Below are 25,122 nucleotides of genomic sequence, written 5' to 3'. Positions count from 1 at the left end.
ACTTCTTGAGTTTTAAAATATGAAACCCTAAATCCGTATTTTCTTTTAATGTATCTCAAAATAGTACCCTTTTATTAAGTCCTTTAGAACAGTTCCTCCACTTCTCAGAAAGTGCCCATCCAAAGCTGGCAACGCATGGAACTGAGAAGAGTCCTGGTAAACTTGGAAGATGCTCAGGGATAATGTCAGAACCGATTTATATTCTGTCAGCAAGGAGAGGGTGGAACTATCTGGGAGGAGTCCGGTAGAGGGAAGTGGAAAAGATATATGGTATTGGTTGGCTGATACTGGCATCTGGTCCTCTTCCTACCAGCCTCCCCAGTCCTGCTGTACTGGATGTATTCACTCCCCTCCCTCCCCGCCCTCACTGCCTCTAGTTCTGTTGTGGTTTCCCCTTCAAGGTTTCTAAGCAGAAGAAAAGGCAAAGGGAGGGAGCAAACATTGAGTGGCTGCTCTATGTTCTTCAAAACTGCTGTAGACACTTCTGTCTCTAGGAGCGCGCTGACGTGTGCTTCTGGGCCCTGAGCAAATGCCAATGTCTCAGTGATGACATCGATGCTGAAGGGAAAGGAATCAGCCAAATTCACATAACTGCGTGTGCGTGTTGTGTGAATATCTCAGAGAGGAGGCAGAGATCAATGTGGGAGGATTTCGTGAATCTGTGCCTCAGATGATCTAGCCAATGCTTCAGTTTGCTTTTAAATAAATTGTGGGTACGATTTTAATATATCTTTATCCTTTATCTTTCTCTCCTCTACTACTCTACTTCATGGGCCAGTTTAGCAGAAGGAGAAAAACCTGGAAATTCTGGACTTTTCCCCCTGATTGCCGATCACCTTTCCAATGGTATGATCCTTGCTACTTGCTTTACAGATTTTTTTTTTAAATATATTTTATTGATTTTTTTACAGAGAGAAAGGGTGAGAGATAGAGAGTTAGAAACATCGATGAGAGAGAAACATCGATCAGCTGCCTCTTGCACATCTCCCACTGGGGATATGCCCGCAACCCAGGTACATGCCCTTGACCGGAATCGAACCTGGGACCCGTCAGTCTGCAGGCGGGAGCTCTATCCACTGAGCCAAACCAGTTTTGGCTGCTTTACAGATTTAATGGAAGTCAACTGTGTTGCTTTTAAGTTACAAAGAGGTTGTTCTGCCATTTTGGAGTTCTGCTGGGTTAAACTGTGACCATCTGGGCTGCTGCATTTATGGTTCTCTACCTCCAGGTACATTTTAAGTTGAAATTCAGGGTGGCCGGTGGTTGACCGAGCCAAGTTGACACAAAAAATTAACCATCACACAGACTGTCCTGGAGAGAGGATGTTCCGATGCTCAGCAGCCTCTTTGTTCCTGGGAAGAGGGAAATTCCTAGAATGTTAAGAGCTTAGATTATGGAGTCAGAACTTCTAGATCAGTGATGGTGAACCTTTTGAGCTCGGCGTGTCAGCATTTTGAAAAACCCTAACTTAACTCTGGTGCCGTGTCACATATAGAAAATTTTTGATATTTGCAACCATAGTAAAACAAAGATTTATATTTTTGATATTTATTGTATATATATATATAAATGCCATTTAAGAAAGAAAAATCACCCAAAAAAATGAGTTCGCATGTCACCTCTGACACGCGTGTCATAGGTTCGCCATCACTGTCCTAGATGCTCAAGGATTGTTAGGAACTTGGGAAAGCTAATCTCCCTGTGGCTTCGTCTTCTTCTTCATAAAAAAGAAATAATGAAAGGAACCACACCTGCCAATTTGTTAACTCCTGTACTAAAGTTAGAAGAACAGACTGACACATGAAGGTGCTTGAGAAACACCTGTTTTATACATGCACGTATTCAAAGACGTGTTCAAAGGAATGAAGTATGAATTCATATGCTTAGAATAGTGCCTAGACCTTAGGAGGTGCTCAGTAATGTCATTCTCATATTTATTATTTAAAGGGGTTTTCAGAGACAAAGGAAGGGAGACAGAGAACAACATCAGTGTGGGAGAGACATATACTGGTTGGGTTCTGCTTGCAGCTGACTAGGCCGGGACTGAACTGGCAACCTAGGTACATGCCCTTGAGCTGGAAGCAAACTCTTGACCTTTCCATGGGTGGGTCAACAGTAACCACTGAGAGACATAGCCCACTTCTATGTCATCTTGAGTAGTAATGATATTTCCCAGTAAATGACCCAAATTTGTAAATGAATTCACTAATCATAGGAAATGCACATTGAAAATGAGTAACATCCATTATTTTGCTAGAGAGTATTAGTAATTGGGTGTTCTTAGTTAAAGTGAGTCTTTTGTGAGTTGATTGGTGATTCCCATTCCTTGTTCCCAACTGATTACATCTGGGAAAAAATGAAACAATAATCATGTGGCTGATTTTGCAGAGCTGAAGGTTGGCCGTGGGACAGGAGTTACTCTCCTTCATCCCCCAGCCGGGGCAAGCAGCTTGTGCTCTCTCCCTACCCCTACTGTGCCCTTCATCCTCCCTTTTACTATACCTTTTGTTACATTGAATTTAGCTAAATTATCGTTTTCTTATTCCAAGGTCAGCCATTATGTTCTATTCAAGGCCTTCAAATGGTAGGTGAGGTGGACTCATATTAGGGAGAATGATAGCTTTCCTCAGTCCATGTACTTCATTGTCAGTCTCAGACCAAAACCCCCTCACAGACACATTCAGAAAGTTCAACCAAGTAGCTGGGCATCTCATGGGCCAATCCAATTGAAACACAAAACTAATCATCACAAGGATCTAAGATAAAATACTGTAGCGCCTAGTGGAGTTCTAAACCTGTGTCTCTATGACCCCAGATACTCTGTATGAATTGGGTTATGTCATTTCTCCCTGACATAAAGCCACGTGGGAACATTCTCTGCAACACCCCCTGAGTGATTTAAGTGCTTATTTATTTTTCACTTTCTTTTGTTTAAAAAATGTCTTCGGGTGACAAGGGTCCATAGGGTCATATAGGTTTCAGGTGTGGATTTGTTACAAGAGCTGTATATTGTACTGTACGCACACCACCCAAAGTCAAATCCTCTTCTGTCACTATAAGTCCCCCTTCACTCCCCTCCTCCCACACACTCCCCTCTGGCAACCAGCACACTACTGTTTGTGTCCATGAGATTAGTTTGACATCCCACATAGGACATCACATGGTGCTCAGCTTTTTCTGCCTCACTTATGTCATGTAGCATAATATTCTCAGGATCCATTCACGCTGTCCCAAATGGCAGTATTTCATCTTTTCTTATTAGTATTCCATGGCGTCTATGTTCCACGTCTTCTTTCACCAATTCTCTATTGAAGGACACCTTGGTGGTCTCCATGTATCGGCCACAGTGAATAATGCTGCAGTGAACAGAGGGGTGCATATATCTTTGTGAATCATGTTTTTGAGTGTTTTGGGGTATATACACAGGAGAGGGATTGTTGGCTCATATAGCAGGGAGCTCTAGTCTTCATTTTTTGGGGAAATCGCCAGACTGTTTTCCTTAGTGGCTGCACCTACATCCCAATGAATGTGGGCCCCCTGACCCACAGCTGCTCCAACACTTGTTGGTACTTGTCTTACTGGTAACAGCCATTCTACCTGATGTGACACGGTGGCTCACTGTAGCTTTGATTTGCGCTTCCCGAATTGCTAGTGACATTGACCATCTTTTCATATGTCTGTGGGATGTTTGTACGTCTTCTTGGGAGAGACGTCTAGTCAGCTTCTCTGCTCATGGTCAGGTTGGGTAGTTTGTTTAGTGTTGAGTTTTATGAGTTCTTTATAAAGTGTGGATGTTAAACCTTTGTTGGAGCTATTGTTTGCAAATATTATCTCCCATTCGTTGGTTACCTCCTTGTTTAGTTGTCAGTTTCTTTTGCTCTGCAGAAGCTTGTTAGTGTGATATAGTCCCATTCATTTATTTTTGCCTTCACTTCACTTGCCTTTGGAGTCAATTTCATAAAATGTTCTCTACAGCCAAGGCCTATACATTTAGTACCTATGCTTTCTTCTATAGATTTTATTTTTTCAGACCTTCTATCTATGTATTTAATCCCCTTTCAGTTAAGTTTTATTCATGGGGACACACTGTAACCCAGTTCCATTCTTTTGCATGTGGCTTTCCAACCATCCCAGACCATTTATTGAACAAGTTTTCTTTACTCTACTGCGTTATATACCAATAATCACTTCTCAGAAAGAAAAACTAAACAAACAATCCAATTTACCACAGTGCCCGAACAACTTAAGATTCCTAGGAATAAACATAACCAGGGAGATAAAAGTCTTACACTTAGAAAACTATTGAGCAAAGAGGAACGTATAAAAAAGTAGAAGAACCTACAGTGTTTATGGATTCATAGAATCAACATCATTAAAATGTCCATACTACCCAAAGAAATCTATAGATTCAATGCAATCCCTATTAAAATACCAACAGCATATTTCACAGATCTAGAAGAAATACTCCATAAATGGATATGGAACAAAAGAAAACCTCAAATAGCCGCAGCAATAGTGAGGAAGAACAAACTTGGAGGAAGCACAACACCGGATATCAAGTGTTACTGCAAAGCCACTGTAATCTTAACAGCCTGGCACCGGCACAAGAACAGGCATATAGATCACTGGAACAGAACAGAGACTCCAGAAGTAAACCCATGCGATTATGCAAAATTAATATTTGTCATGGAGGCAAGAGCATACAACAGAGGAAGACAGACTCTTCAATAAAAGGTGCTGGGGAAATTGTACGGCACTGAGTTACACCGAGATCAGGGCCTGGCACAGGAACCAGAGGAATCTCAGAGCCCACTCTGCAGAGAACCAGCTCTGAGGAAAGGTTCCTGACAAAACACTGCTGTTCTGTGAATGGGAACAATGAGCCAATAGTCCCCTCTGTCACCCTCAGAGGCAGACCACCTCTGGGGTATTATCTGAGGCTCAGGAAAACATAACCAAACAGGCCAGCAAGAGGCAGAGCGTGATGCTGGTAAGAAACAGGACATAGCTAGGTTTTCAGCCCTTGAAGATCACAACACTCATTCCAAAGCGCTTTCCTAGGTTACCAGAAGGGGAGAGTACTTCCCTCAAGCACAGAGTTTAAGAAGGACTCACATCTGTGTCATCAAGATACACAGTACTTCCAGGCAATACGGAAAAATGAATTAATGCAGCACATCCGTGGTGAACAAAATGTCAACATTATGATGACATGAAATGGCCTTCCACTTGCAAGTCCCTGAGAAGCTTTTGAAGGGATGGAAAACGATGCAAATATAATTTTAGCAAGTTCCATTCAGTCTACAAAATTCTAACCAAAGAAAAGGAAAGATATGACCTGCTAACTGTTCTCTCCAGCCTGTACACAGCACCAAGGTTTACTTTTAACGATTCATTCAAGGTCCAAACCTGTGATGACGTTTCAGTAAAGTGAAGTTAAAGAAAAAGGATTCACCATTGTCACGTGGTTACAAGAAACTTAACAAAAACAAGAAATCCATTTTATAAAAAATAATATCTTAAATAAAATACTGTTATTGATTTCTGAATAGAAGGTAAAGGGAGAGACAGATAGAAACATCCATGAGGCGAGAGAATCCTTGTTGGGCTGCCTTCTGCAAGCCTCACCCCGGGATCTAGCTTGCAACCAGGACCTGTGTCCAGACCAGAAATGAAACCAGGACTTCCTGGTTTCATAGGCTTAAGCTCCAGCGCTGAGCCAGGCAGACCAGGCTGAACACAAGTCATCCTGAAACTACTAAAGTGTCTGCTTCCATTCCAGACAAGACAGTAAAACTATATCAAATCCTTGTTTTGGTACAAATAAAATACACTTGAAATAAAGTGGAAGTTTCATACATGGAGTTTCATAATCTGAGTGGTAAAAATTAAAACATTTTAAATTTTCAGTTAATAGTTAATATTCGATATATAAGTATTTTAAAAATCCTAATAGAACGATGTCTAAGATTAAAATAGTTTAAGTTTTATGGGGATATTTAAATCAGTATTTAAATATTTTTAAAGTTTAAAAGAATGTGTTAATAGTTTCCACGTTTAAAATATATTAAAAAATTTACAGTGATATTTATTTAATACTAAACTATTTAACTATTTTAAAAGGTTAATTAACTGATGCTTGAATATAAAATATTTCTTAAACATTAGGCTTCATATTTATTTTTAATATTAAAGTACTTGAATATTTTGAGTAGCTTCTGGAAAAGGCGTTTCAATGCTCGCACTTTTCAGTGTATTTAACTTTACCCCATGGCTCCCTAAGGTTGTCACATTGAGACATCGGAGAAAAGCCCCAAAGCCGCTGCACAGCCGCCCTCCCGGGCCGGGCGCCCCACTCACCCCACAGCGTCCCCAGCGCGGAGCAGTCGCGCCCGTCTCCCCGCGTCCTGCTCTGAGTCTGTGGACATCCAGCGCAGCAAGCGCCCCGATTCTGTGCAAACCCCCCAACACGCTCTCACTGCAGCCTCTGACCCCCCAGCACACGGGTTCCGGTGAACATGGCCTCGCTGGAGCTTCCGTGCAAAAGGAGAGCCCCACACTCCTGGGGAAGCGCAGAGCAGGCCCGCGCCGGGGCTGGTTTCCTGGGCACAGTGTCCGCGGGAGGCGCAGGCAGAGCTGCTTCTTCAGCGGCGGCCGCGGCGCCCGAATGGAGGGTTTCGCCTTCACTATTAAAGCAGCACCAGGCGCTCCGCGGGGCGGCCAGCGCTTCTGCTCTCACACCGGCCTGACTGCACTTCCCCCAAAGCAGCTCCGCTCAAGGCCTCCTGCGCGCCCTCTGGCGGCCAGCGGGGGAAGCGCGCTTTCCCGGGATCCCAGGAAGGAAAGTGGCTGCTAATTGTGCCCGCGCCTCCCCCTGGCAGTAGTCCCTGCATCACGGGAACTCGCAATGGCCCAGATCCCTGTGTGGCTGGTGGCAGGGGTGATGCTCTGCTCCCTCCCTGCTGGTTCTCTAGGGGAGGACATACACTGGGTCCATACACGAGACAACGGGAGAGTCTTAATTCTTTTGTCACAACTACACAGGACGCCGCTTCACTTATGCCTGGCTGACAGAAACGACTTCAAATTCCCTTGGAATAGAGGGACAATCACCCAAATGCAGAAGACACAACGCACCTGCTTCCACCATCTGATGCTCCTGCAGATCTTCCACCTCTTCGGAGCACAGCGCAGCCTGGCTGCATGGGACCACACCCTCCTGTCTCGCCTACTGTCCAGCCTTCATCACAGCCTGGAGCGCCTGGAGCAGAGGGAAGGAGACATCCGGGCTTGTCCCAGTTTGGGAATTCTCGTCCCGAAGTACTTCCAAAGCATCCATAACTACCTGAGAAGGAAGAAATACAGCTCCTGTGCCTGGGAGGTCGTTAGAGTGGAAATCTCACTGCGCACTGGAATCATGTAACAATCCTCAAAGGAACGTAAACCAATTCAGAATGAATTTATATGGTGACTGACTCTCCCTCTTCGCTGGCATTGTTTGCTCAGCCCCAAAACAATCTCCACTCACATTTCTGCACCAGCTGAGAAACACCTGACACCGCAATCAAGGGGTTATTTTCAAGATATAGTGTACACCATGTACTTGCAAACTGATGTTTAGAGAGAGGTACATGATCTATTTTATTAAATAAACAACCTTATGACATAACTTTTTTACTGTTTAATTTTTGGGAACAGTTGGTGGTGGAGGGGGCTGGGGTATTTGCTGTTTCTGAACTATAAATTCCAATTTTTTTTAATGAAAATGTTCTTCAGGATAATGTTTAATTAAAGACATTTGCCAGTTAGGTTCACACTGGCTCTTGTAACTGATCAACAGAAAACTATCCTGACCTGGATCGTTATAGAACTTTATTTTGCGTTTGTGGAAGAGCACAGTCCAAGCATTTCGGATCAGAGGACTCATAAACTACTTTTGGCTTAAGTGTAAACAATGATTGTAGGTCATGGGCACCTTCTATTTGGAAACTTGGCCAACTCAACGTGTGTCGCCAAATTTTTCTGGGAACTTGATTCTATTCTACCCACTTGTACAGAGAGAGATTAAGGTAGATCACATGGGGTGTTTTCAAGGATAGGACTGTACAGGGCACTATCCCTTAGGCTCCCAGCAGCTGGTCTGAACCAATCTAGGTGATGCACTAACTGCAAAGGGTTGAGAAGTAGCCTCTGATCTGGTGATCATGGAACAGGAGACAGAGCACACCTAGGAACAGGAAGGAGATGAAAGTCAGCAGGGGCTGGAGAACTGGGCAGAACAGACACAGGTAAAGCCTGGACTGGAACAGGCAGGCCCTCAGGAGGGGAACACTGGGAAGGGCCTGCACTGAGACACCTGTTTCTGCAGATCCTTGTGGTTCAGAGGGGAGAAGATGGAAGTGGATGCTGAGAGCAGAGCTCTCCCACAGAGACGTGGCCAACAGCTGTGTCCCCAGCACAGGGGACACCCCCACAGCTGCTTGCTGGGAACTGGAGGGACCACGCTTACTCCAGTGCCAGCGACAAACGTTTCAATTGTCAGAAAAGTCTACTCTTTAAAGCTACTTAAAAGGAATGTTGTCTGCTTTTCCTTAGAACTTGAAGTCTGTCAGTTCTGTGGACTCAGACCACACTGGTGATGTCATACGGAGTAGACAGCAATCCACTGGCATTGAAGTGGAACTTGGAATCTGATGCCACCCCACCCTCCCTGCTCAGTGCTACCATGCTGTGGTCTCTCCTTGGTGCACAAATCCCATGTGCTTTACTATCCTTGTCATCTGTAAACAGGCCCTTCCCGACAATCAGTTATCTCAGGCTCCTTAAGGGTTTGCCCTTGGATTCGTGGTACCTTCCAAATAATTCACCGCTCCAGACTGATACTGCATGATAGTGGTATAAACAAGTTTAATGAACACAGGGACATTGAGAAGGTTCAAGTAGCCATTTCAAAGATCTTAGAACAGTGGTTAGACCATAGTGAGCATGCAATCAAATTTTATCATTTACTCTAAAATAGCAATATAATTATTATTCAAATTAGGAGCACACACTCTTAGGATCATCCAATTCCATTTCTCTCAAATCCAGACTTCTCAAGGACATCTTGTCAGTAGCTGAGTAGATTTATTAACTAGATGGAGCACCCAGGCCAGGGTTAACTATGTTTCTCTTTTATTAGATAGGATTACGCTCAGAATTTCTCAGCTGGGCACGGGAGATTCAGTGACGTCTCTCAAGAGAAACTTGTAGAACAGAAGCTGGTGAACTTCAGCTGTCCCTTCAGTCTGTGCGTTTCTCTTGGGCTTCTCTGTTCCCCCCGCTCTGTCTCACGCTCAGGGTGCAGGGCCGTGAGGCTATGCAGCCACTGTGCAGCCACGGAGGGTTCCGTTCCAGCAGTGGGGGTCAAGGTCTCAGGCTGTTGAGAGGTGGTGGCTGTGAGTCTCCCCTTCTGTCCTCAGAGCTGACCGCATGTGGATTAAATGACAGGAAATAACATGACTGGTCACTGACCCAGAAGGTCCTCTTCTTGAGCCTCTGGCAGAGGCAGCCCATCCCTGACTTGGAGGAGCTCAGGGCTGGCTTCCCCCTCCCTCTGCCACAGCACCAGGACGCTGTGTGGCTGCAGTCAATTCTGCCAACTGACACTTTGTCCTTTTGTCAGCAGAAGCCACTTCCCTTCTTTCACTTTTATGACATGCAGAATTCTATTAGTTTTAATTTTGCCCACAAACAACTATCCATTTTGCTTTCTGGGAAAGTTGAAATGAGAAATAAAAAGTCTCAAGTCGTGATAATTATAGAGAAAAATGGTGAAGTCCCTTTCTTTCTTACTTACTTCCCTTTATTTGAACCTCAGGATGAAGTGGAAAATCATGTGAGAGGAGCCACACAGGCTGTGCCCAGGAAACACTATGTAATGAGGGTGTTGTTGTTACATTTACAAGGAAGCATCAGGAATAATTGAGGAAAGAAGGCGGTTTCTCCCTGACTTAGTCGCCTGAGCCTCACGGCCCTGCTCCCTGAGCGTGAGACAGAGCGGGGGGAACAGAGAAGCCCAAGAGAAACGCACAGACTGAAGGGACAGCTGAAGTTCACCAGCTTCTGTTCTACAAGTTCCTATTGAGAGACGTCATCATGGAATCTCCTGTGGTCAGCTCAGAAATTCTGAGCGAAATCCTATCTAATAAAAGAGAAACATGGTAATTAGCCATATGTCCGCTACCCTTCCCATTGGCTAATTAGGATGATATGCAAATTAACTGCCAGCTAAGATGGAGGCTGGCAGCCAGGCTACTGACACGAACAGGAGGCTTGCTTGCTTCAGTGATGGAGGACTCCAACGTTCTCTGCCTGCCGCTGCTGGGCTCTGAGCTGCTAAGAAACATTGTTACAAATATAGAAGCTCAAGAAAACCCCAGAAACCTTTCAGTCCTCTTAGCTACAGCAGCGCCCTCCCTGAGTGTTTCCAGTAAGGGAGAAGTTTGAGGCAGGAACCGGCCTCGAAGCGTGGAGGCATATCTTTATAAAGTTTTAATACATTATATTAGAGGTCGTGGTGGTACTGTTTTACCCACAGTGTGTACAGGAATTGCTGCAAATTTACTTCTCGGTGGAAGCATGTTTCATTCCCAATATAAAATACCCATTCCACTAAATGAAATTTCAATTTCTAGACTTGATATAAACAGTGAAGTTGCTAAAACTATTAAAAAGGCCCAAACTCATTATTGATGAGTGCACCATGGCACTAGTCATGCTATAAATGCCATGGACAGATTACTAAGAGAAATTTGAATTTTGTATTTGGTGGGAAAGTTCTCCTTCTTGGAGGGGATTTTCGACAATGTCTCAGTATTGTACCGCATGCTATAAGATTGGCCATAGTACAAACAAGTTTAAAGTACTGCAATGTTTAGGGATGTTTCAGAAAGTTGTCTCTTATAACAAATATGAGATCAGAGGATTCTGCTTATAGTGGATGGTTAGTAAAACTTGGAGATGGGAAACTTGATAGAAGTTTTCATTTAGGAATGGTTATTATTGAAATCCCCTGTGAAATGATTTGTACTGGATCTATGATTGAAGCTGCCTTTGAAAATAATATATCTACAGATAATATTAAAAATATATCTAAACGTGCAATTCTTTGTCCAAAAAATGAGCATGTTCAAAAAGTAAATGAAGAAATTTTGGATATATTCGATGGAAATTTTCATACATAGTTGAGTGATGATTCCATTGATTCCACAGATGATGCTGAAAAGGAAAATTTTCACATCGAATTTCTTTTAAAAAATATATATTTTGTTGATTTTTTAAAAAATATATTTTATTGATTTTTTACAGAGAGGAAGGGAGAGAGATAGACAGTCAGAAACATCGATGGGAGAGAAACACCGATCAGCTGCCTCCTGCACATCTCCCACTGGGGATGTGCCTGCAACCCAGGCACATGCCCTCGACTGGAATCGAACCCGGGACCCCTCAGTCCGTAGGCCGACGCTCTATCCACTGAGCCAAACTGGTCTCGGCTATTTTGTTGATTTTTTACAGAGAGGAAGGGAGAGGGATAGAGAGTTAGAAATATGAATGTGAGAGAAACATCAATCAGCCGCCTCCTGCACACTCCCTACTGGGGATGTGCCTGCAACCAAGGTACATGCTGTTGACCGGAATCGAACTTGGGATCCTTGAGTCCGCAGGCCGACACTCTATCCACTGAGCCAAACCGGTTAGGGTGAATTTCTTAATAGTATTACTCCTTTGGAAATGCCGTGTCATAAATTAAAATTGAAAGTGGGTGCAATTAGCCTGCTATTGAGAAATCTTAATAGTAAATGGGGTCTTTGTAATGGTACCAGATTTATTATCAAAAGATTACCACCTAACATTATCAAAGCTGAAGTATTAACAGGATCTGCAGAGGGAGAGGTTGTTCTGATTCCAAGAATTGATTTGCCCCCATCAGACACTGGCCTCCCATTTAAACTGATTCAACGACAGTTTCCCATGATGCCAGCATTGGTGATGACTGTTAATAAATCACAAGGACAGACTCTAGACAGAGTAGGCATGTTCCTACCTGAACCCGTTTTTGCACATGGTCAGTTATATGTTGCTTTCTCTCGAGTTAGAAGACCATGTGACGTTAAAGTTCTAAATACTTCAGCACAAGGAAAATTAGTCAGGCACTCGCAAAGTATTTACACTCTTAATGTGGTGTACAGGGAGATATTAGAATAAGTTTAATCACTTTATCAGTCATTATTTGCATCACTGTTGTATTTATATCATGTTTTTATTGTTTTTATACCATGTTTTTGTTGTTTTCATATCATGTTTTTGTCGTTTTTATATCATGCCTCCGTCGTTGTTATATCCTTCTGTTACTGTTTATTAATAAATTTATATATTATTTTCATATACATTTTACTAATTTCATTTCATCTCTAACATATCTATTATACAGAAAGGGCAAATAGCAATATTAAAATATTTCCACTAATAAATTCCCTTTTAATGTGCACGAATTTCGTGCCCCGGGATAGTAGTGTGTTCAATAATTTAAATAGAGAATTTAATATTAAAGCTGCACTTGCCAAATAAAAATTATTGGCCTCCTGAAGATCAATGATTGCAAATGGATACCTAATTCCTTCACCTACTTAGACAAAATAAACATTTGCTGTCAGTATTGGTGGCTTGGGACACCACTGACACCTGGGTCCTGGCTCAGGGAAGGAGCAGGTCACCACAGAGAACAAGGGCCCTTCACACAAACCTTCCCAGGGGAGCAGGAGGATCCTGACTGATTCCTTTGCCACAAAGACACAAGCCCCTCCACCTGGGGAGGATTCTAAGGACCTCAGGATGGGGTGAGCCTGCCCTGGGGGGGGTGGTGGTGGTGTTCAAGAGAGTTAAAGTTGAGGACACTGTCACTCCAGAGGCAAAGGGTGCTTAGAGCTGCTATCGGCTTCGTGAATGGGGTGGTGCTGGGAACATATTACTATCTTGTTATGAGACTCTCCACACCTACAGCCACCAGCAAAGAACCTGGATTCCTGCCGGGGGTATTGGCACAGCCTGAGGAGCACTGACAACCAGTTACAAATGCTGGAAAGAAATGGCAATGTCTAGAGTCCTGACCTAGTGGCCCCCATGAAGCATAACCACAGGGCCCTGCAGGAATGGGTTCTAGAAGAGAAACATCCCCAAAACGCAGTCACTGTTAACCTCAGCCTCTACAGAGGACACAACAATTACACTCAGTTCTTGGTTCTAAGGAGATTATTTACCACATGAGTCTAGCAAGTACCTGACAAAATACACAAGCCCACACGGATGAGGGAGCATGACTCCCTGTGCAAAGTCAGCAGGGCACCAGGTTGCCCAGAGTTATGGCCCAATTCTGTTTCTAAAGCAGAGAAGAGCAATATTTATGCAATAAAAACATATGTATATGCATGTGTGTAAGTATATACAAACCCACCACAATTTCAGATTAGGACAAAGACCTTTTCATTTGACTAAGTATCCACATGGACTGAAACACCAAAAGTTTGTTGGGAAATTAAAATAGAAAATTAATGTTGCAGATTGATGACATCTTCTTAGACCACCTAAAAGAAAAAAAAAAAAGGAAGGGAAAGTGGAAAGAAATGTTTAGAAAATGAAAACGGGTGTGTTCCCTATTTAAGGGCCATGCTTAGAAAGAAGGTCATTGCAGAACTTTTGGCCCAAGGTTGTTCTCCAGACGCCCAGCTCAGCCAGGCCAGCAGCACCCTCGTTCGCCCATGGCCCTCCTGCTCTCTCTACTCACCGCCCTGGTGGTGTTCAGCGCTGGCCCCGGGGGAGCTCTGGGCTGTGACCTGCCTCAGGACCACGTCCTGCTCAGCAGGGAGAACTTAGAGCTTCTGAGCCAAATGAGCACAATCTCCCCTTTCTTCTGTCTGAAGGACAGAAAGGACTTCAGATTCCCCCGGGCAACGGTGGACGGCACCCAGGACCAGAAGGCCCAGGCCATCTCTGTCCTCCACGAGATGCTCCAGCAGGTCTCCAACCTCTTGTCCACAGAGAACTCCTCTGTCACCTGGAACACGACCCTCGTGGACCAACTGCGCTCAGGACTCCACCGGCAGCTGGAAGACCTGGACACGTGTTTGGTGGAGAAGATGGGAGAGGAAGGATCTGCGCTGGCCATGCAGGGCCCTACCCTGGCCTTGAGGAGGTACTTCCAGGGCATCCGTCTCTACCTGAAGGAGAAGAAATACAGTGACTGCGCCTGGGAGGTTGTCAGAGTGGAAATCATGAGACCCTTCTCCTCAATAACAGCCTTGCAAGAAAGGCTAAGAAATAAGGATGGAGACGTGGGATCCCCCTGAAAGGATCCTCACTGATGAATGTGCCGCCTCACCTTTGTCCGTCTGTCCTGGGTCTTGTGCAAAGGCTCTTACATCTGCTCTAGTCACAGAATTTATTGACTTTTCCTCAGGAAATCTGTTATCAGGGTATTAAGTGAGAAATTGTTAGAAAATTCAGCTCCTGGGTCAACGGTCCCTGATAGGTTACTGCCTGAATGGTTATTTATTGTTATTTATATATATATTTATTTATTTATTATTTATTCTTTCATGTTATCATATTTCTGTACTTATGTAACCAATATTTGCTCTTATCTTACATTAAAATTTATAAAACGTAACTTTTCTGTTATGAAATTTGCATTTTGTTTTATTTGATTCCTATCAAAGAAAACTTCTTGAGTTTTTTAATTTTGAAAACCTAAATCCTCATTTTTTTTAATCTACCTCAAAATAGTCCTCTTTTATTAAGTCCTTTAGAACAGTTCCTCCACTTCTCAGAAAGTGCCTATGCAAAGCTGGAAGCGCATGGAACTGAGAAGAGTCCTGGCAAATATGGAAGATGTTCAGGGCCTATGGCAGAATTGTAACTGATTTCTATTCCACCAACATGGAGAGGGTGGAACTATCTGGGAGGAGTCCGGTAGAGTGAAGTAGAAAAGATATATGGTATTGGTTGGCTGACACTGGCATCTGGTCCTCTTCCTACCAGCCTCCCCAGTCCTGCTGTACCGGATGTATTCACTCCCCTCCCTCCCGGCCCTCACTGCCTCTGGTTCTGTTGTGGTTTCCGCTTCCAGGTTTATGATCAGAAGAAAAGCCAAAGGGCGGGAGCAAACATTGAGTGGCTGCTCTATGTTCTTCAAAACAGCTGTAGACACTTCTGTCTCTAGGAGCGCGCTGACGTGTGCTTCTGGGCCCTGAGCAAATGCCAATGTCTCAGTGATGACATCGATGCTGAAGGGAAAGGAATCAGCCAAATTCACATAACCGCGTGTGCGTGTTGTGTGAATATCTCAGAGAGCAGGCAGAGATCAATGTGGGAGGATTTCTTGAATCTGTGCCTCAGAGGACTTAGCCAATGCTTCAGTTCACTTGCAAATAAACTGTGGATAATATTTTAACATATATCCATCATTTATCTTTCTCTCTTCTACGACTCTACTTCAGGACCAGCTTAGCCAAAGTAGAAAAACCTGGCAATTCTGGATTTTTTCCTTTCTTTGATTGTCTATCACCCTTCTAATGCCATGATTCTTCTTACTTGCTTTGCAGATTTAATGGAAGTCAACTGTGTTACTTTTAAGTTACAAATAGGTTGTTCGGCCATTTTGGAGATCTCCTGGGTTAAACTGTGACCATCTGGGCTGCTGCATTTATGCTTCCCTACCTCCAGGTACATTTTAAGCTGAAATTCAGGGTGGCCGGTGGTTGAACGAGCCAAGTTGACACATAAAATTAACCATCACACGGACTGTCCTGGAGAGAGGATGCTCCGATGCTCAGCAGCCTCTTTGTTCCTGGGAAGAGGGAAATTCCTAGAGTGTTAAGAGCTTAGACTATGGAGTCAGAACTCCTAGATCCTCAAGGATTGTTAGTAACTTGGGAAAGCTAATCTCCCTGAGGCTTCGTCTTCTTCTTCATAAAAAAGGGATAATGAAAGGAACCACACCTGCCAATCTGTTAACTCCTGTACTAAAGTTAGAAGAACAGACTGACACATGAAGGTGCTGGAGAAACACCTGTTTTATACATGCACATATTCAAAGACGTGTTCAAAGGAATGAACCATGAATTAATGTGCTCAGAATAGTGGCTAGACCTTAGGAGGTGCTCAGTAATGTCATTCTTATATTTATTATTTAAAGTGGTTTTCAGAGACAAAGGAAGGGTGACAGAGAACAACATCAATGTGAGAGAGACATATATTGGTTGAGTTCTGCTTGCAGCTGACTAGGCCGAGACTGAACTTGCAACCTAGGTACATGCCCTTGAGCTGGAAGGAAACCCTCGACCTTTCCACGGGTGGGTCAACACTAACCACTGAGAGACATAGCCCACTTCTATGTCATCTTGAGTCGTAATGGTATTTACTAGTCGATGACCCAAGTTGCTGAATGGATTCACTAATCATATGAAATGCACATTGAAAATTATTAACATCCATTATTTTGCTAGAGAGTATTAGTAATTGGGTGTTCTTAGTTAAAGTGAGTCTTTTGTGAGTTGATTGCTATGATTTCCATTCCTTGTTCCCAACTGATTACATCTGGGAAAATTAAACAATAATCATGTGGCTGGTTTTGCAGAGCTGAAGGTTGGCCATGAGACAAAAGTTACACTCCTTCATCCCCCAGCCGGGGCAAACAGCTTGTGCTCTCTCCCTACCCCTACTGTGCCCTTCATCCTTGCTTTTGCTACAAGTTTTGTTACATTGAATTTAGCTAAATTATCATTTTCTTATTCCAAGGTCAGCCATTATGTTCTATTCAAGGCCTTCAACTGGTAGGTGAGGTGGACTCATATGAGGGAGAACAATAGCTTTTCTCAGTCCATCTACTTAATTGTCAGTCTCAGACCAAAACCCCCTCACAGACACATTCAGAAAGTTCAACCAAGTAGCTGGGCACCTCATGGGCCAATCCAATTGAAACACAAAACTAATCATCACAAGGATCTAAGATAAAATACGGTAGGGGTAGTGGAGTTCTAAACCTGTGTCTCTATGACCCCAGATACTCTGTATGAATTGGGTTATGTCATTTCTCCCTGACATAAAGCCACGTGGGAACATTCTCTGCAACACCCAGTGAGTGATTTAAGGGTTTATTTTTCTCTTTCTTTTGTTTAAAAAATGTCTTGGGGTGACGCTGGTTCATAGGGTCATATAGGTTTCATGTGTTGAATTGTTACAAGAGCTGTATATTGCACTGTATGCACACCACCCAAAGTCAAATCCTCTTCTGTCACTATAAGTCCCTCTTCACTCCCAACCCTCCCCCACCATCCCTCTGGCCACCACCACACTACTGTTTGTGTCCATGAGTTTAGTTTGACATCCCACATATGACATCACATGGTGATCAGCTTGTCCTGCCTCACTTATGTCATGTCGCATAATATTCTCAGGATCCATCCACGCTGTCCCAAATGGCAGTATTTCATCTTTTCTTATTAGTATTCCATGGCGTCTATGTTCCACGTCTTCTTTCACCAATTCTCTATTGAAGGACACTTTTCTGGTTTCCATATGTTGGCCACAGTGAATAATGCTGCAGTGAACAGAGGGGTACATGTATCTTTGCGAATCATGTTTTTGAGTGTTTTCGGGTATATACACAGGAGAGGGATTGCTGGCTCATATGGCAGGGAGCTCTAGTCTTCATTTTTGGGGGAAATCGCCAGACTGTTTTCCATAGTGGCTGCACCTACATCCCAATGAATGAGGGTCCCCGTACCCACAGCTTCTCCAACACTTGTTAATACTTGTCTTACTGGTAACAGCCATTCTACCTGATGTGACGCGGTGGCTCACTGTAGCTTTGATTTGCGTTTCCCGAATTGCTAGTGACATTGACCATCTTTTCCTATGTCTGTGGGACGTTTGTACGTCTTCTTGGGAGAGACGTCTATTCAGCTTCTCTGCCCATGTTCTCGTTGGGTAGTTTGTTTAGTGTTGAGTTTTATGAGTTCTTTATATAGTTTGGACGTTAAACCTTTGTTGGAGCTATTGTTTGCAAATATTCTCTCCGGTTCCTATGTGGCCTCTTTGTTTAGTTGTCAGTTTCTTTCTTTTTTTTTAAAATATATTTTATTGATTTTTCACAGAGAGGAAGGGAGAGGGATAGAGAGTCAGAAACATCGATGAGAGAGAAACATCGATCAGCTGCCTCCTGCACACCCCCCACTGGAGATGTGCCCGCAACCAAGGTACATGACCTTGACCGGAATCGAACCTGGGACCCTTGACTGAGCCAAACCAATCAGGGCAGTTAGTTTCTTTTGCTGTGCAGAAGCTTATTAGTTTGACATAGTGCCATTTGTTTATTTTTGTCTTTACTTCACTTGCCTTTGGAGTCAAGTTCATAAAATGTTCTCTACAGCCAAGGCATATACATTTAGTACCTATGCTTTCTTCTATTGATTTTATTTTTTCAGACCTTCTATCTATATATTTGATCCCTTTTCAGTTAAGTTTTATTCATGGGGACAAACTGTAACCCAGTTCCATTGTTTTGCATGTGGCTTTCCAATCATCCCAGAACCATTTATTGAACAGGTTTTCTTTACTCTATGGCATTATATAGTAATAATCCATCCTCAGAAAGGAAAACTAACCCAACAATCCAATTTACCACAGTGCCCCAAAAACATAAGATACCTAGGAATAAACTTAACCAGGGAGATAAAAGCTTTACACTTAGAAAACTATTGAACCAAAGAGATAGAGGAAGGTATATAAAAAAGTGGAAGAACATACAGTGTTTATGGATTCATAGAATTAACATCATTAAAATGTCCATGCTACCCAAAGAAATCAATAGATTCAATGCAATCCTTATTAAAATACCAATAGCATATTTCACAGATCTAGAAGAAATGCTCCATAAATGGATATGGAACAAAAGAATACCTCAAATAGCCGCAGCAATAGTGAGGAGGAAGAACAAACTTGGAGTAATCACAATACCAGATATCAGGTGATGCTGCAAAGCCACTATAATCTTAACAGCCTGGCACCGGCACAATAACAGGCATATCGATCACTGGAACAGAACAGAGACCCCAGAAGTAAACCCATGCAATTATGCAAAATTAATATTTGTCATGGAGGCAAGAGCATACAACAGAGGAAGACAGACTCTTCAATAAAAGGTGCTGGGGAAATTGGATGGCACTGAGTTACACCGAGATCAGTGCCGGGCACAGGAACAAGAGGAATCTCAGAGCCCACTCTGCAGAGAACCAGCCCTGAGGAAAGGTTCCTGACAAAACACTGCTCTTCTGTGAGTGGGAACAATGAGCCAATAGTCCCCTCTGTCACCCTCAGAGGCAGACCACCTCTGGGGTGTTATCTGAGGCTCAGGAAACATAACCAAACAGGCAAGCAAGAGGCAGAGCGTGATGTTGCAAGAAATGGGACATACCTAGGTTTTCAGCCCTTGAAGATCACAACACTCATTCCAAAGCTCTTTCCTGGGTTAGCATAAGGGGAGAGTCCTTCCCTCAAGCACAGAGTTTAAGAAGGACTCACATCTGAGTCAGCAAGATACACCATACTTCCAGGCAATATGAAAAAATGAATTAATGCAAGACATGCATGGTGAACAAAATGTCAACATTTTAGAGACATGAAATGACCTTCCATTTGCAATTCCATTACAAAGACCCCATTTACTATTGAGATTTCTCAACAGCATGATGATTGCACCCACTTTCAATTTTAATTCCTGACACGGCATTCCCAAAGGAGTAATACTATTAAAATTTTCTTTTTCAGCATTATTTGTGGAATCAATGGAATCATCACTCAAATATGTGTGAAAATCTCCGAGTATATCCCAATTTCCTTAATTTTTGAACATGCTCATGTTTTGGACAAAGATTTGCACATTTAGATATATTTTCAATATTATCTATAGCACTGGTTCTCAGCCTTGGCTGCACATTAGAATCACCTGGGAATCTTTTAAAATCCTGATTCCTGGGCCTCATCTTCTGGAAATTGTTTGTTATGGGGTGGGGCCAGAACATTAGTAACAAAGAAACAGAATTAAAACTTTATTGCGGGGAGCCGCTACAGTGCTTTGGACAGGTTCAAGCCTTGGATTGATGGCAGGGCACAGTCCTCTCATTGCCACATGCAAGTCCCAGCTTGGAGGGTAGAGCTCTTCCAGCACAATTATAGCCAACAGCTGTAGTTGCACGCTTGAACCTATGGTCCCAACATGTGGCCCCATGTGCCTGAGTGAGGTAGGCTTGATAGAGTTCAGGTGCATGTAGTTGAGTTAGGATTGAAACCCAGGAGAATGTTGTAAACATCTTGGTCACGCCCTTACTTTGCCTTGTAGCATCTACTTCTATAAAAACCATGGGTGGTGTTCACATCCAGACGAACTGCGGTGACCAAGTGGAAGGAAGTCAGTCCTGCAGGGGTTGTCTTGGCAACGGCTGCGCCCTCCCCCGAGCTGTTTCCTGTAAGGGCGGGGTTTGAGGCAGGAACCTGCCCTGGGAGCATGGAGGCAAATCTTTATAAAGTGTGCCGCGCCAGCACAGCCAAGGATGAACCTGAGTGGGGACAGCTCAAAGGCTTAGAAAAGACAGACAAGCCGAAACCGGTTTGGCTCAGTGGATAGAGCGTCAGCCTGCGGATTGAAAGGTCCCAGGTTCAATTCCGGTCAAGGGCATGTACCTGGGTTGCGGGCACATCACCAGTAGGAGATGTGCAGGAGGCAGCTGATCGATGTTTCTCTCTCATCGATGTTTCTAACTCTCTATCGCTCTCCCTTCCTCTCTGTAAAAAATCAATAAAATATATTAAGAAAGAAAAAAAAGAAAAGACAGACAAGAGAATGAAAGGCGGGTCTCGATGGGACGCTGATTCTCTGAGAGACAGCGACCACACCCACAGCCATGCCTTTATTTTATGTCAGGTTCACCCCTGGCCATGCTGGCTCCTGGCACACTTTAGAAAAATCTGCCTCCATGCTCCCAGGGCGGGTCCTGCCACAAACCACGCCCTTACAGGAAACAGCTCTGGGAAACAGCTTGGGGGAGGGCACAACCGTTGCCAAGGCAACCCATGCAGGACTGACTTCCTTCTGCTTGGTTGTGGAGGTTCTTCTGGATATTATGAACACCACCCATGGTTTTTATATAAGTAGATATTATCTTAAATAAAATACTTTCATTGATTTCTGAGCAGAAGGTAAAGGGAGAGACATATAGAAACATCAATGATGAGAGAGAATCCTTGATGGGCTCCCTCCTGCAAGCCCCACCAGGGGATTTAGCTTGCAAGTAGGACCTGTGCTCAGACCAGAAATGAAACCAGGACTTCCCTGTTTCAAAGGCTGAAGCTTCAGCGCTGAGCCAGGCAGGCCAGGCTGAACATAAGTCCTCCTGACAATACTAAACAGTGTTTGCTTCCATTCCAGCCAAGACAGTAAAATTACATTAAATCCTTGTTTGGGTACAAATAAAATACAGTTGAAATAAACTGGAAGTTTCATACATGGACTTTTTATAGTCTGAATGGTAAAAATTAAAACATTTTAAATTTTCAGTTAATAGTTAATATTCGACATATAAGTATTTTTAAAATCCTAATAGAATGATGTCTTAAGATTAAAATAGTTTAAATATTACGTGGATATTTAAATCAATATTTAAATATTTTTTAAAGTTTAAGAGAATGAGTTGTTTCTACGTTTAAAAAATATTTAAAAATTTACAGCGATATTTATTTAATACTAAACTAACTATTTTAAAAGTTTAAGTGATGTTTTTAATATAAAATATTTCTTAAATATTAGGCTTCATATTTATATTTAATATTGAAGTACTTTAATATTTTGAGTAGCTTCAGGAAGAGCCGTGTCAATGCTCGCACTTTCCAGTGTTTTTAACTTTACCCCATGGCTCCCTCAGGTTGTCACCTTGAAACATCGCACAAAAGCCCCAAAACTCCAAAACCCGTGCAGAGCCGCTCCTCCCGGGCCGGGCGCCCCACTCACCCCACAGCGTCCCCAGCGCGGAGCAGGCGCGCCCGTCCTTCCCGCGTCCGGCTCTGAGTCTGGGGGCACCTCGCGCACAAAGCGCCCCGATTCTGTGCAAACCCCCCAACACGCTCTCCTTCCAGCCTCTGACCCCCCAGCACACGGGTTCCCGGTGAAAATGGCCTCGCTGGAGCTTCCGTGCAAAAGGAGAGCCCCACACTCCTGGGGAAGCGCAGAGCAGGCCCGCGCCGGGGCTGGTTTCCTGGGCACAGTGTCCGCGGGAGGCGCAGGCAGAGCTGCTTCTTCAGCGGCGGCCGCGGCGCCCGAATGGAGGGTTTCGCCTTCACTATTAAAGCAGCACCAGGCGCTCCGCCGGGCCGGCCAGCGCTTCTGCTCTCACACCAGACTGAAAAGGAAGGTTCACAGCTCATCTTTTCTCAAAGGCAACGTCACAAAAGGCCTCCTGCGCGCCCTCTGGCGGCAAGCGGGAGAAGCGCGCTTTCTAAGGATCCCAGGAAGGAAAGTGGCTGCTAACTGTGCCCGCGCCTCCCCCTGGCGGTAGTCCCTTGAATCACTGGAATTGGCAATGGCCCAGATCTCTGTGTGGCTGGTGGCAGGGGTGATGCTCTGCTCCATCCCTGCTGGTTCTCTTGAGAACATACATTGGATCCAAACACCAGATAACTGGAGAGTCTTGGTTCTCTTGTCTGAACTGGAAAGGACCCCCCCTTACTTTTGCCTGGCTGACAGAAATGACTTCAAATTCCCTTTGAATTTGGAGACCATGATGCAAATGAACAAGACACAACGCACCTGTTTCCACCATGTGATGATCGCGCAGATCTTGAACGTCTTCGTAACAAAGCGCAGCTTTGCTGAGTGGGACCACACCCGCCTCTCTAAAGTCATCTCCAGCCTTCATCACAGCCTGGAGGACCTGGAGAACCAAGCGAAGAAGGAAAAAAATAATTTGGCTTGTCCCAATGTGGGAATTCTCACACGGAGGTACTTCTGGAGAATCCGAACGTACCTGAAGGAGAAGAAATACAGCTCCTGTGCCTGGGAGGTCGTTTTAGTGGAAGTGATGGCACGTGTTATAAACATGTAACAATCCTTAAAGAAAAGTCAACAGATTCAGAATAAATTTATATGGCGACTGACTCTCTTCAACTGCATTGTTTATTAAGCCCCAAAACAGTCTCCACTTACATTTCTGCACCATCTGAGAAATACCTGAAACGAACATCAAGGGGTTATTATAAAAATGTATTGTACATCATAAATGTACAAAATTATGTTTAGATAGAGGTAATGATCTGCTTTCTTAAATAAACAATTTTATGACATAACTGGAGGACCACTGCACGAAATTCATGCACTGGTCAGGTCCCTCGAGGCTGCCGACAGCTGGCCAGGTACCTCCGCCTTTGGGGCCTCCTTCCCTTCCCCAGGCACATGCTGCTGCTGGATTGAGGCGGGTGAGGGGGTGGGGGATTGGGAGGTCCCCCTCTTTTCCCCCAGTCAGCTCCAACCCCTGGTCAAACTCTCAGATGAACTCAGTCAAGGGGACAATTTGCATACTACACTTTTATTACATAGGATATTTTTACTGTTTAATTTTTTGGGACAGTGGTGGTGGAGGTGGTAGGGGCTATTTGCTGTTTCTAAACTGCAAATTTCAATTTTTTTTTTTAAATCGAAAGGCTCATCAGGATAATCTTTGGTAAAGACATTTGCCAGTTAAGTTCACACTGGCTCTTGTAACTGATCAACAGAAAGTATCTAGACTTGGATCGTTATAGAACTTTATTTTGTGTTTGTGTAAGAGCACAATGCGAGCATTTCTGATCAGAGGACTCTTAAGTTTGCCTCTTATGTAAACAAGGATTGTAGGCCATGAGTACCTTCTATTTGGAAACTTTCTTTACCAACTCAACATGTATAGCCAAATTTCTCTGGGACCTCAATTCTATTCTACCCAGGTGTACAGAGAGAAATTAGGGTAGATAGATCACATGGGGTGTTTTCAAGGACAGGACTGTACAGGGCACTATCACTTAGGCTCCCAGCAGCTGGTCTGAACCAATCTAGGTGATGCACTAACTGCAAAGGGTTGAGAAGTAGCCTCTGATCTGGTGATCATGGAACAGGAGACAGAGCACACCTAGGAACAGGAAGGAGATGAAAGTCAGCAGGGGCTGGAGAACTGGGCAGAACAGACACAGGTAAAGCCTGGACTGGAACAGGCAGGCCCTCAGGAGGGGAACACTGGGAAGGGCCTGCACTGAGTCACCTGTTTCTGAGAAAGCTGAAGTGACCGTCTTACAGATTTTAGAGCAGTGGTTGGTCCATAGTTAGCATGTAATAGAAGTTTGTGTTATCATTTAAAAATCAGTATAATTATTACTTAGATTAAGAGCAAACTATTTTAGGATCATGCGATTCCATTTCTCTCAAACCCAGGTTTCTCAAGGACATCTCCTCAGTAGCTGAGTGGATTTATTAACTAGATCCAGCACCCAGACCAGGGTTAATGTCCACTACACAGGAACGGAGGGTTACGTTTCCAGCAGTGGGGGTCAAGGTCTCAGGCTGTTGAGAGGTGGTGGCTGTGAGTCTCCCCTTCTGTCCTCAGAGCTGATCGCATGTGGATTAAATGACAGGAAATGACATGGCTGGTCACTGACCCAGAAGGTCCTCTTCTCTGAGCCTCTGGCAGAGGCAGCCCATCCCTGCCTTGGAGGAGCTCAGGGCTGCCTTCCCCCTCCCTCTGCCTCAGCACCAGGGCCCCTGTGTGGCTGCAGTCAATTCTGCCAACTGACACTTTGTCCGTTTGTCAGCAGAAGCCACTTCCCTCCTTTCACTTTTATGACATGCAGAATTCTATTAGTTTTAATTTTGCCCACAAACAACTGTCGATTTTGCTTTCTGGGAATGTTGAAAAAAGAAAGAGTCTGAAGTCATGATAATTGTAGAGGAAAATGGTGAAGTCCCTTTGTCTTTTTTAAAAAATATATTTTATTTTATTTTTACAGAGAGGA

The 25,122-nt window shown here is 43.9% G+C and overlaps 4 protein-coding genes across 4 annotated transcripts in view; 3 read left to right on the top strand and 1 right to left on the bottom strand.

Moving 5' to 3' along the window:
• Nucleotides 1–2,906: 2,906 nt before the first annotated feature.
• Nucleotides 2,907–25,122, bottom strand: part of LOC132211861 (uncharacterized) — a 33,331-nt gene continuing 11,115 nt past the window's right edge. Inside the window, exons 3-4 of the mRNA XM_059656535.1 lie at nt 17,466–17,635; nt 2,907–3,356 (exon numbers count right to left, since the gene is read on the bottom strand). Of these exons, the coding sequence (XP_059512518.1) occupies nt 3,295–3,356; nt 17,466–17,635 (232 nt within the window). The 3' untranslated portion in view covers nt 2,907–3,294. The remainder of the gene's footprint in view (nt 3,357–17,465; nt 17,636–25,122) is intronic.
• LOC132211869 (interferon omega-1-like) lies at nt 6,797–7,425 on the top strand. Its single transcript, XM_059656543.1, has one exon. The coding sequence runs from the start codon at nt 6,908–6,910 to the stop codon at nt 7,421–7,423; it is 516 nt and encodes a 171-aa protein (XP_059512526.1). The 5' UTR covers nt 6,797–6,907; the 3' UTR covers nt 7,424–7,425.
• On the top strand, nt 13,765–14,384 carry LOC132211862 (interferon omega-2-like). Its single transcript, XM_059656536.1, has one exon. The coding sequence runs from the start codon at nt 13,797–13,799 to the stop codon at nt 14,382–14,384; it is 588 nt and encodes a 195-aa protein (XP_059512519.1). The 5' UTR covers nt 13,765–13,796.
• Nucleotides 22,668–23,189, top strand: LOC132211867 (interferon omega-1-like). Its single transcript, XM_059656540.1, has one exon. The coding sequence runs from the start codon at nt 22,668–22,670 to the stop codon at nt 23,187–23,189; it is 522 nt and encodes a 173-aa protein (XP_059512523.1).

The sequence above is a fragment of the Myotis daubentonii genome, chromosome 11 (genome assembly GCF_963259705.1).
Source record: "Myotis daubentonii chromosome 11, mMyoDau2.1, whole genome shotgun sequence".
Taxonomy (NCBI): Eukaryota; Metazoa; Chordata; class Mammalia; order Chiroptera; family Vespertilionidae; genus Myotis; species Myotis daubentonii.
This window is presented reverse-complemented; position numbering and strand designations above follow the sequence as displayed.